The sequence below is a fragment of the Hippoglossus hippoglossus genome, chromosome 11 (genome assembly GCF_009819705.1).
Source record: "Hippoglossus hippoglossus isolate fHipHip1 chromosome 11, fHipHip1.pri, whole genome shotgun sequence".
NCBI lineage: Eukaryota > Metazoa > Chordata > Actinopteri > Pleuronectiformes > Pleuronectidae > Hippoglossus > Hippoglossus hippoglossus.
The window spans coordinates 17351739-17365190 of record NC_047161.1 but is presented as its reverse complement, the minus strand read 5'-3'; the positions used below and the strand labels follow the sequence as shown (position 1 = coordinate 17365190).

The 13452-nt window shown below is 40.1% G+C and overlaps 1 protein-coding gene across 2 annotated transcripts in view; it reads right to left on the bottom strand.

The window, feature by feature from the left end:
• khdrbs3 (KH domain containing, RNA binding, signal transduction associated 3) overlaps positions 1 to 13452 on the bottom strand; it is a 116416-nt gene that overhangs the window by 55635 nt on the left and 47329 nt on the right. For both annotated transcript variants that reach the window (XR_004615440.1, XM_034600413.1), the window contains exon 2: positions 8033 to 8151. Coding sequence is in view for 1 of the 2 variants with exons in the window: in XM_034600413.1 (XP_034456304.1) it covers positions 8033 to 8151 (119 nt within the window). In the remaining variant the exon portion in view is untranslated. The remainder of the gene's footprint in view (positions 1 to 8032; positions 8152 to 13452) is intronic.

Sequence of the window (13452 nt, the reverse complement as noted above, 5' to 3'; positions counted from 1 at the left end):
CACTGTGCTAATTCCAACCCTGCCATTGCAAATGGGAATAAGTGGCCCCCTGCAAAGTTCTGACCTTGGACCGATGAATATGTAAGACGAGTTCGCTTTCACATTGAAATGTGTGCAGACTTCTATGCTGCCGGATCTCCATTCAAATCACTTGAAACGCTGCAGCACCTCCGCTCAAATTTACACACTTATTAACTTGAAATACAGTATATCGAATACGACATGAATTGTTAGGGGAAAATTCAATTTAAAGTTATCTAAGCAAACAAAATGTGGCCTGCCTCTAATGTATTCAAGTTTACAAAGGGACGATCAAAGCAGACAGTAGCGCCCGGGCGAACAGAGGGTGTCAGGAAATGTTTTAAATGTGCTGAGTTTAACCGATGTCCTGCGCATCCATCATTTCCACCTGGATAGTGCCTTGATCACTGAGCTGTGCCGTCTCCTGAACAATGATTTGCGAAGCCAGATCACACAGCCGACATCTCTCAGTGTTACTACAGCTTTTGTGCACCCGTTCCTCCTGACGGGTTGAGAATGGGACAAGCTGTCCACGATGTGTTTGTGTGGATCTCTCAGCTCCTCCCATTGCTGAGGGATAAAAACGCTTGAACAAGGCGAAAAGCTTCTTTTTTTTTTTTTTCCTGATCAAGAACTAAGTGCCACTGCGTTGTTTTCAACATTATATTGCCGGAGCTATTATCAACTGTGTTTGGCTTTGGCATCAGACAGCGAACACAAAGGAGCAAATTTACAGGAACAAGAAAATGAGACAGACTGTGAAACAGAATGTAATGCAGACATAAATTTACTGTCTGCAGACTAGGTTTCATCAGGGAAACAATTAGAGGCTGGCTTGTTGTTGAACTGAGGCCAGAACGAATCAGCTTTTTTCTATTTTAGAAAATACAACATTGTCTTTTGTGGAGAGTTAACAGTAAAAAAAAAACTGAATCTGCTGAAGGGGAAAATTGTGACAATGTTCTTGGTCTGAATCCAAATTCATCCTCAGCTATAACTGATGTGCCAGTTTCACCTGAAGAAACGAAGCTACTAAAAATACACACTTTTAATTACTGGTCACTTACATTTCAGAAGTTAATTGTGTAAACAGTGAGAGTTGATTCAATTAATAACCTTTTTGCAAGTTTGTAGTTGAATCAATCTGTCTTTAAAAAAATGAATTAAAGGCATACATACTGAAAAAATAAAAAAAACACAATTGTATTAATTGGCTGGCTGTTTTTATCCTAGTACAGTGGAAACCTCTTATAGTGTGATCATGGAGATAGTGATCAAATATTTATATTGATCAAAAGCTTGGGACAGAATCGTTCCAATGCAAATGCTGTTTACAATATTTGGTTATGGTGATCAAGTAGTCTGCTTACAGTGTTCATTTTGAGTCTTTTCATACACGTTTGGACTGTAAAACAGTTATTTGATTTATCTTTTTAAAGTGTTTACAGGCAATGTCAGTAATGTACTGCTCCTTTCTGTGTCTCTATCATTCGTGCAGCGCACTGCCAACTGAATGGAGCCAAACCGAGCGCGCCCCATCATCTCCTCCTGATCTCCATACATTGACTAAGTTTACAAATTCTGTTGTTTTTACCCAGTTCACACATGTGTCCGATCAAACAAATCCGTGTGTGCGTGTGCGTGTGTGTGTGTGTGTGTGTGTGTGTTCTGGGACTATGATCATTTTTTAGCCCAGGACAAACGTGATCTTTAAGCAGCCCCTCCCAATAAAACCCAGTCTGCTCTGATTGGTCAGCTGACCCACGCTGCTGTGATTGGTTAACCGCTTCCAGTGTGTGTAGGAAATGTTGGCCTCCGCTGTTGTTAATTGGATTTATTACTTGGAAAGTTTAGGGGATGTGCCGGACTAGCATTTTGCAATTGTGGGCCAAACTACTGACGAGGTGTTTCAGGGGAGCTCCCTTTCCCACAGACTTTGTGCTTTTTTACTTTGCAGAGCTTTTACATACACAGAAAACCTATATCAAACACTAGAGGAAAGAAAAACTGAAAAACATAGAATAATAAAAAAAAACTAGTTAAATGTTAAATTATTTACAAAATAAGAAACATAATAAATTATATAAGTTAGATATTTTCAGGGAGATAGAGTTAGATTTTGGGGTTTAAATCAAATCCAGACCTTCATTGTTAGGGCTGATTGTGCTTAAATCTTGTATATTGCAATTTCATTTGTTTAATCAAACCACCAAATAGAAAACCTTAGGCTGAGTAAAATGCTGCGCACAATGTAGAGTGAAGGGGACAAACAGAGACTCTGTAGCTCTTTCCTAGGCTCTATAAATAAAGCTGGTTAATGTAGGCGTATAACTTTTTGCAACTTGTTCACGTATTAGATTTACACAGTTTTTATCCACTTCAGACAATCATATGTGCATGATATAGTGATATTGGTTTCTGACCATTTTAACTTCTTCACTATTTAACAAGAGATCAGGAGGATTTGCTTGATATTTATTTGACTAATGCCAGTAAATGTCAGACAGAAGTCTTAATCTTGATATTTAAACACATCAGCTCCCAGTTAATACATTTGCAGAGACGCACGCACGCACACACACACACACACACACACACACACACACACACACACACACACTCATCTCCTCATATGGACAATCCAAATATATGAGTCTTACTGAACACATAACTGTAATCCCCGCTGTTTATCAGATATCAAAATCCGTCTGGGGTTTTTGCTAATGCTTACGTTATCACGAGGGATTATGAGGCTTACTAAAACCTGCCTGGGCTCCTGTACCGGTTCATGTCATTAGACTTTGTGAGAGGATTGTGCTGCCTCTGTCTGTAATCACCAGAATAAAAGCCGATGTGTTTAATCACAGGTTGCTGCCTGCTGCGGCGCCGTGCTGCCAGTTGCACACAAGAAAAATGGACGAAAATAAAATACGCAAATGAAGCAATGACTGAAATTATACAAAAACGGATTCGATCTGTTTGCACAATATCCTGGTTGTCTGTTGAAACGGAGAGGAAATGGATGAATAGGGAGACAGCAGACACAAGTAGAGAGATAACGTATGATTAATCACACTTAACTTGGTTTGGGGGGGATGGTGGTGGTGGTTGGTGGCGGCGGGGGTGGGCTTGTGAGATCTGTTCATCATGTGCTGAATGTATTACTGCGAGGCTGGCGAAAGGTGCGCTCGCAGAGAGCCGGCGCAGTGATTGTGCTGAGGACAGCAGGACAGGAGCGACAGCAGAAGGATAAATCACCGCTCCCAGCGCAGAGAAAAGCCACAGCCTGAACTGGAAATAAACCAGTGGGACTCCTTACGCCTCGCTAATGGCCTGCAGTGCTGTCTGCCAAAAGATGCTCTCTGAGAGGGGGCCCGCAGTTTCGGCGGCTGTACAGATAATAGTACATGCTTGTTCCAAAGGTGGAATTGTTTTATTTCCTGAGTGGGCTTGACATTATGTTATTATCAGTTAAATCATGGTTTAAAATCTTTATGCTGATGCTCTTACATGTAGAATGCTGTCCACACAGTATGCTCACTGGCGTAGTAGCATGGTCGTGTTGTTCTGAATCAAACATGGCTGGTGTGCACCGGACGTCAACGCCAAAATATTTTACCGCCTGCTTTGCACACTTAACAATGCTTTAGTTCGTTATGTTATCTGTGTCACGGCATAGTTCCTCCTTCATCAACCACCCTTTTTCACAAATTAGAAAAATAATAGTGCATTTCCCATTATAAACCCCGTTTGGAATGGGCTGTTTGCTTGACCTGTGGTAATGCTAGTTGCAGTTTTATTTCTGAAACTGTAAAAGTGACCTGCAGTTATTGAGCTGCGGCAAATGAAGACCTGCTGCAGGACTCAGTCCACAGAACCATGAAGCTGCTCCACTGCTGCTGCATGAAGAGCTGTTCACCTATTTACTCACATTTCTGTGAACACTCAGTATGCAGAACCCCCAACTGGAGAATCAGTTGTCGTTGCTGCTGTTGAGTCCCAGCCCCCCCCACTGCTACAGAGCGCCTGTCTATTCAAAGTTTAATAATATTCAGCGTATAGCGAGTCAAAATTGCACCAAATTCGATACTGCTCTTCCTCGTGTGTTTAACAACACACACAGCAAGTGGGAACCCAATCAGATGAACAGTTCTCAAGATATGCGTTTTACAGACAGACAGAGATGGCGACCATTGAGATTGTTTTACACTCAATATTTTGACCAATATTATGTCCTAATACCTGCCAGTGTGATGGCACTAATAGACTCCACTGTAAGAATAGGAGCATTGGAAGTGAGACACAGAATTAGACTCTTTCTATTACATAGAAAATGCTTTAATCATGTCTTCTCTTTTCTTTTTTATAAATAAATAGCTGTTGGGTGAGGATAAAGAAAAGGGGGAGAAGTGACACAACAGACCTAAACCATGTAACACTATAATATAATCACTCTTCTAAACATCTTAGAAAGTCTAGAAATCCATCAGTGTTTGGTTTTAAAAAATCACCTGCGAGGAACAGCTCTATCACTGGGAATCAGCAGAGTGGAACCTGCAGCGTGGTGTCCTTACCTGCTTCATTTTGATGAAAAGCTATGTTTGTTGGAGGATGGATTTAACCTCTCTGCACATGCCTCTAAATGTCTATTTGGAAAATGGCTGTGCCACTTCAATGCCAGAAGCCAAAAGGTGATGCTCGCAGCTCAGAAGCAAACCCATTCAAGTCAAACCGATCACTCTTGCCATTGCTACCTGTCAGACAGAACAAATTGAATTTGTCTTCCTCTGCTGGCTTGTTGGAGCTCTAAACAGCGTATTAGTGGCTCTACTTATCAAAGCTGTCAAAGCAAATCTGTTTAGCTGCGAACCTAGGAGACTCAGATCAGCTTTCTGAGGACATGGCATACAGTCCATATGTAGTACATCAGTGCTCATCGAGATTGTTTTTGTAGAATTAATGTCAGCTCTACATGTCTACAATTTAGTAGCACTTAAATGGCACTTACTTATAGCACTTTGTAGTTTTGCTTTTTTGAAGAATTTGTACTTTCTTGATTCTTGTTGTTCTGGGTTTGTACCCTCATGGATGAATGCACTTATTGTAAGTCGCTTTGGATAAAAGCGTCAGCTAAATGAAATGTAATGTAAAATGTAATGTCATCACCTAAGGACTCAGAATTCAAGCAAAGTTTCCTAAAGATCATAACCACACTGACATATGGTCACTTATGTCAGGTTGAAATGCTGCTAGTTAGGTTAGCTTTTAGTGCCAAGTAAATGTACATAAATATAAACATGCAGTATTTATTGATATATGTTGAAAAGTCATTTTTTTCTAGTCACTCTGGCCACTTTAATAACTGATATACTGTAAAATTGTATCACTGTAAGGGACGGTACAAAAAACAATATAATCTTAAAGATATGGCATCTCCCTACCTAGAAAACAGTCTGACATTCCAACAATGCAATTCAGCAGGAGCATCACCCAAAGCACATGGATTAAACTTGATATTGTAAGGTGTCCTTGGGTGTCTAGAAAGGCACAGTGGAATATATGTGTTATTATCATTATTGACGGTGATGTAGGTCTCTCAGTGAACCAATTTGATCCTGACGGAAATATCTCAACAACTGTTGGATGCATGCAACTTGCTACAGACATTACTGGTGCTCTCAGGGTGAATAATATTACCATTTGAACATTTAAAAGAAAAATATCAATTTTGATTAGACCAGCACAGATTTGAAGGTAGTAAAGGTGACAGTTCTCTGAAGAGAAACCAGTTTCACCACATGCATGACAGATCATCATCTGTGTGTGTAACAAGCAGAGTGTAAATATGTTAGGCACCTGCTATGTAGGTGTATAACGGGCCCTTAAAATAACAAAGAGTTAAATAGTGTGCAATTGACTTCAGACCATGTTTGTTTGCTCAAGTCCGAATTCTATTGTTGTGCTTGGCATTGGGTGTAAGGCCCAACATCTTTTTAACAATAGTTTAGAATTTGCAAAAAATCTATATTACAAATATCACCTGTGTTATAAAATATTAATCGAACTATTGTTTCACTTTTGCCTGGTACTCATTCTTTCCTTATTTTAAATGAAAGAGTCTGGTGGAGTGAGGATGTGTCACTGAGCTGATACGACTCTGTGGTGGGTCTTTAAAGCTACAATAAAGTGTTAAAGTAAACGCTGGGTGTGGGCTAATATAAAATCTGGTATATTGCTGTTTTTTACACCCAGAAACTGACTGTATTATTTGACTGTGCATGTCATTAAAATTCTCGTGATTTTGATGAGGAAAAGCACCGGGAAACTCAACCCAAATGCACCTCGAGGGTATTATTGGTACAGTGTCTGACTCCTGTGCTGTTTCCTCCCTGCTCTCTCCATCCACGTACTGAAGGTCTCCACTACACCTCCCCCCAGGAGGGCTGAGGTGAAAACTGGAGAGACGTATAAGAGTGGCCCTCTCACTCTAACATCAGCCTCCCCATCGCGCTCCCAGTGGGAAATCCCTGTCGTGCACAGTGCGTGTGGCGCCAATAAACCGCTGCGTGGCTCCTTGTGAGGCTGAAGTGCTCTCAAATGTGGCAACTGCAAACGACTTCACCGGGAGGTCACACTGAAGCCGACTGTCGAGGACTCGGTACATGTGAGTTCCGTGTCGCATTGCATATTCACTCTCAGCTGAGGCACGGATCTACAATGTATCAGAGGAAATCTGCCGTACCCTCAAAACAATGAAATCCACTGTGAATATTTTATTAATCAATATTCTCATTGACCAACTTCCTAGGGAGGGGTTGTTAACACAATTGTCTATCTCGAAGCCCATCGGCTGCCGTTCTATGAGTGGGGGCAAGGGACAATATTTTGTGTCTTCCTGTGTAGACAGCAGAAATATGTGCCACTCACTTTACACTGTTCACAGCCTGACCACTTTCTTTAATCACATGAGTCTCCACACAAAACACCAGCAGCGATAGTTTTTGTAGGTGTTTTAGGTCCAGACAACATCTTAGCAAATTTTTAACATCTACCTGCCTATTACTTCAGGTAAATTAAACAGCAGATAGCCAATGCATTTCTGTCAATGTGTTCCTTTTGCTCTGACAGTTTACCAGCGGGCAACCAAAGCCTGCTTAAACATGATCAGTCAAACTAGAAAGCAGAAGGTTTGCGTATCCACATACACTTCTTCTTCTCACACACCTCAATATTGATGAACTTGTCATTCAAAATACAGAACGTCCTGGTTCAAATATATAATATTTGGTTTGTGAGTGTATATCATCAATATTATTTCAATAAAAGTTAATTTAGAAGAATGCCATTCCTGACTGAGACATGAAACAAAACACTAAGACGTCTCACTCTGTTGGATTTGTTGGAACTGGTTGTGCAGTTGTGTTACAGAGCGTCAGTTCCTCTTGGACAAACCAATCTTTGACGAGACAGAGAGCGCACAAACTGACAACAGTTTCACTTCGGCCTGCCCTCAACTCAATTAGCTGCAGTCACCATCAGCAGTAGATGGAAATGAGAAGCCGCAGCTGAATGTTTTCTACACTGCGTTGTATTTCACTGCACACATTGTCATACGTCAAATCAGTAGACATCACCCAACCCAGAGATATCAGCCCATCTTTGACCAATGTCAGAGCGATGGAGAGGTGTGTGTCTGAGGGAGGAGTGAGGTTTACAGTTGTAACATTTCAGAAGCTCCAACGATCCTTCAGACAGGAAGTAACTTCCCTAATATAGTTCTACCCCAGTTCTGTCAGCCGACACTCCGCCTGTTTGCCGTCTTCCAGATACGCTACATCTAATAACATAGAGCATCAACAAAAACTGTCAAGTGGCTGTTGTAAGAAATTTAAATCAAAACTAGAGCAACTGTAGTTGGCTTCATTATCTATAAATAACACCATCTAAAATTCTCTATCTGTGCACATCACATTCTTGGAGAAGTCTCTGGTGGTGGTACTATAGCACTTACTTTAGGAAACTGCTTGACTGGTATTAAAACTTTCTGGCCCAGTTTCATGTTCTTGTTGATGACAACGTCGATGAACTTCTCCTCCTCCTTCTCCTCGTCTTTCTGAATTTTTTCGATCTCTAAAAAAAAAAAAGGCAAGAAGAAAAGTAATGGGTTAGTGATGAAAATCAGCAGATATATGCAGGACGGTAACTTTAGATATTACCACCATCATCAGTCAAAAGCAGATATTTATGTCATGAAATACACTCATTTTCCAAAGAATCGCGATTCCATGTTCTTGCTGGCCAGGTTTCTGTCAGCTCTCAAGTACAAGGAGATTTATGTGCTGCAACTGTTTCAGTCCACCTGCATTTCTGTGCATCCGCTCAGGCTGTAACTCTGGTTGCCAGGTCAGTGAGCACAGGTTTTGGTTTTGGCTCTGGACAACCACATTGGTACCAAAAACTTACTGTGGCAACCATAATCAGAGACCCTTTGCCCAACAGAAGGTTTCAGCATGAAACGAACCCTCAAACCAGAAACTGTTCCTCCTCCATTACTGTTTGTGTTTGTAAATTGCAGGTTAATTAGGGAACTCTGAATGTGTTGGCAGTTGTATTTTTGATCAAGAGCCAGGTGTTTATCCCTGCTCCCAGTCTTTATTGAAAGCAATGCTTTCACCTCCAATTTCTATATTGGTACAGCAGTAAAATTAGAGGTTAAAAAAACAACTACTCATTTTACAGAAAATTAATTAGCTATTGACTATTTTGATAACTGATTAATCACTTAAGACATTGTAAAGCCAACTGTGAATATATATATATGCTTCTTCTATGATGATTAACCACATATCTCTGGCTTCTTGCATGGTCTTACAAAACAAGGAATCTGAATATGACAGCTTGGGCTTTAGTACATTGTGATGGGGGTTTTCTTTTTAATATTTTCTGACATTTCATATACCAAGCAAGCTGTTTATGGAAACCCTCTTTCGTTGCAGACCAATTCGTCAGGTTGTACCAATGTTCTTATCTCAAAAAATACGTGGCAAATTAGATTAATTTCCCAAATTGTTTGACTGTTCTTGTAATCTTGTGATTTGTGTCGGTTGATAGATTGTTCAGAAGGAATTCAAAGTCACATCTTCAAACCCAAAGATATCAAAATCAGAAGAAACACAAAAGCAGAAAATCTTTAGATTTAATAAGATGGAAAAAGTAAATGTTTAGCAATTTGACTTGATAATTCTCCCAGAGGGAAGCTCCACCATATCACAAATTCAGGTCAGGTTCCTGGTCATGACGACTTCAACACATGGTTGTAAATTTACGTCTGTGGCTCTGGAGGCGTCGCACCAAGACTGACAAAGTATCCTTTGATGACTTCATGGAGTTATCTCGGGGATTGAAGACTACAAATTAAAAGCAGTCAGCGTCAAACACTGGCAGCAACTGGGAGACAGTTGAATAATAGTCAGCAGATTTGCTCAACAATTTGTCGGTCAGCTTAGCGAACCCTACAAATTATGCTTCTATTGACAAATGAAAAATTGTTAAGTTCCTTTAGCGTCATTCATCTCACCTTTTGAGAAGACACACCAATTTACTTGTACAGATACGACATGTGCTAGAGTCCCTTTCATGTTCCTAATAAAAAAAATGATGGGGAGGACACTGGAGCCTGCACCTCCAGGCGACCAAAAATATTGGCTGTCACGCTTCTTCATTTGGGAGAGGTAGACTTTGATGTATTTGGAGATGTAACCTTGAACGTTTAATCAGATGGATAACATCTGTGTTTCAGTGCCAGGAAAATTGTTTTGCAGAGAGGGCAGCTGAGAGGTGCAGGGAGGCTACGACAAAGACTCCAGGCTAAAAGCCCAGCAGGGGAAAGGGTAAGGCAGCGAGTGAACTCCATCACAGATTTATTTCTCCTACGCAAAGTGATTTTAAATGGAAAATACACAGCAATTGTGATGCTTCAGCTTTTCAGTTTTTGAAGCGTGCTTAAAAATCTGATGTGATGATTAGATTCAGGCAGAAATAAGGTCTGTTTTGTAAAAGCATGATAAACTCAAACATGTTCACATGTTTAAACACCCAGATTCACCACATGCCCATGTTTTTCAATTACACGAGATGAGAAATGAGCCAGGCAAACAAGAAACTAAAAAGGTGCTTGGGATTCCTCAGCAAAGCTCTGCAGCGTTCATTTCAGAATGTAATGAAATCCTCTGATATGAGGTTTAACGAGGATAAAAGACATATCTTCAGATGGAGATATCTTTAAGCTTCAGTTTATCCCAAGGGGGGGCTTTAATATTAATGCATCGCCTAGCAACATGCCAAGAAGGAGTTTCCTCCTTTACACCAAGCCTTGTCCTCAAAACATTCCGGCTCTGATATGTTGGGAGATTAAGAACGAAACCATTTCAACTACAAACCATTTTCTTTCTCAAGCTTTCAGCACAATTTTCCAGATTTGCCCCGAAAATACATTTTTGCATTTCAAGAGCAAACAAACCCCAGAGGGGTTTCTACAATCAGCCGGTGTAATAAGCAGCCAAAGTAAATGAGCTCACTCTGAACATGGCAATGGAGAGTCATTACCGAGGGTTCAAAAGAAAGAGATTTGAACATGAATCACTGACACGAGCACAGTGTGCCTTCTGTCGAGACTCCTCTCTTCTGACTGCAAGTGGATAGTGCATAGCTTGATATTCTCTTTTTGATCCTTTGAGAAATAGCATCAGTAAAGGTCTCTTTGTCTATTGGTATGGCTGCTGTTCCTTAAAGGTGTGCTTTTGTCAAATTCTGCTAATATCTCCTCATGGTCCACCAGCTGTAAACTCTGTGTGTGTGTGTGCTGGAAAACATCACTGTCTAAAAGCACAGCTGTGGCTCTATACTTGGTAAAGAAAGAAAGTTAAAGCAGCTGAACAGTACAACACTTTTCCAGCCAATCAGCAACAGGGGGTACTTGTGCTCGTGCATATGACGGGGTGGGGGGGAAGTGGGAGGGGGAAGGGGAAGTGGGAGGGGGACCAAGGTAAAACAAGGGAAGATTACGTGTAAAATCTCAAACAAGATAATGTCATCATTGTTTTGCCTTCTACTATCAATGGAGGTTCATCAGATTACATACATCGCCACTGCAGTTTCAGAATGAAACAACTAGTGTTAGTCACTGGAAATGCTTACATCACCATGTCATGAGATGTTATACCCACAATCATTCTCACAGCAGAGCTACAAATGCTAAGTGCTAAAGCACCTCAGACTCCAGCTAACCCAAGTGAATATGCATCTACAGCAACAAGAATGACGAGTGAAGTTGTGTGAGGAATGAAACTCTTCAGTGGCCAATGTGCGTCTCAGCCGCTCGAACATTCAAATGAAATGACTCAAAGGAATATTGAATGTTGAAGATGTCCTTATTTCTGACTCTATGAGCTCTGGGGGAGTCACTCTGTGTATATATTATTGAATATGCATGTACACCGTGTTCCCCTGATAAAGGTTGGTGCTGCTTATACATGATTTCCTTTTCTTACTCCTGAACAGCAGATAAAACCTTTTCATTGCTTTGCTTCTATTTGAGGATGGCAGGAGCAACACACCTTCAACTTAGTCCTATATGTGTATATATATATATATATATGTTTTATTGTTCTGATTTCATTTGAATAGATTTAATCTAAAATCCAAGTATAACTCAGTGACAATTCCACAATCGAGTCTGACATGATAAGTAAGACGATTAGTAAATAGCAAAAGTAACATGATTACTTTATTTGGAGGAGAAACTGAAAGCAATAACACCTGACATGTCAGTAATAACCCCTTTTTGTGCACATAAAGCTGTGCACACAAATAATAGATACATGCAAACTGGATATTGGACTCAAAGAAGTGTCAACTTGCAAGATGCCATGTTTTCTGTTTTTTTTATTTGAAACCAACAATCCAAAAGTCTTAAACATTCCAGGTATGCAGAGGTAAGAAAGTTGGAAGAATTTAAACTTCCCTTTAGATCAAATTCTCTTTTTTTTTAGTCTTCAGACACTCAAACAAGTACAAAACCAAGGCTGCCTTTGAGGGGAGACAGTTGAGACGTGTGTAGCTGTTATCCCCATTGGTACGACAGGCCCTCTAAATGAGAGCAGGTTTTCCATTTCACCTTCAAGTGTGGCCGTTCGGGACAGCTCTGCCTTTAGATATGATCACATGACCTGCGGAAAAAATCTGCTTTGTTCCAGGCAAACATCAGCTATAAAAACGAGAATTAAAAATTAAATAAAAATGTATATCTTATATATATATATATCAAATCCTTTTGGAGAGCTAAAAAAAACAAAGCAGATAAAAACTACTGAATATGTTGCACATTAGCAGCTTCTCTAAGCTGATTTTCAGTTATAACCAACATGTCCCAGCTGCATCAGATCTCATCATACATATTCAACAATATACGGTATAGATCAAGTGGCTGCTCCAAAGCCCAAAGAGTCAAACCGTGCGAAGAATAACTTAAATAAATTCAATATTTTATTCAATAGCTCAATATTTCCTTCATTCGTTGGTTTGAATCTGTTAGCAGGTAATGCATGTTGGTTTATAAAGATGAACTGCCTTTATTTTTTCACAGATTTAGAAATAAACTGAGTACACATCTACAAAAACAAAACCAGAGTTGTAACCAACCATTTTTATATTTTTCATTTAAGAAGAGAGCATCTCAGAATGTGGTTTCCCCCGAGCTCTTCATGTTTACAATCTTTAAGAAAGATGGTCCCGCTTGAAACATCTCAACTTTACAACCTTTGCACACATTAAAAATGTATTTATCGTCTCTAAAATGCATCCGGCTTTGTGATGACGCCCCACAATGGGAAAGCATCCCAGCTGTCTGCTTTTCTATTAGAAATGCTCTCGCCTAAAAGCAGCTCTATGATTTAGGCCTTCCCATTTAAAATGCATAAGCCGGGTAGATTTGGTGGGATTATGCATGACTTCAGCTGCGTGCTGGAGAGTCGAGATGGGGACGGAGGCAACTGGGTCATTAAGTCGACCAATTTCATGTTGAGGGTTGAGATCATTAATACAGGATCTGCACACCGGGTGTTCCCACTTGTTAGTGGACAAGACAAAGGACTAATGGGATCATATGTCACTTTGGTTTTACGTGCCCTGAACATAATGTCCGTCCTTCTGATCTGCAATGCAAACAGAATCAATGCAAACCAGTCTTTTGTTAATGTTTTTGCTTTTCTGGTTTTCGAAATATAAAAAAAGGTAAATATATACAATGCCCTCAACAATAGGTGTAACTTTAAAATGCTGGCGTCTATTACATTTAAGTACAATTTAGTGGTAAACACTTTCTTCGACATCTCATTGAACCTCTTAAGAGTGAAAAGCCCAAAACCATATATG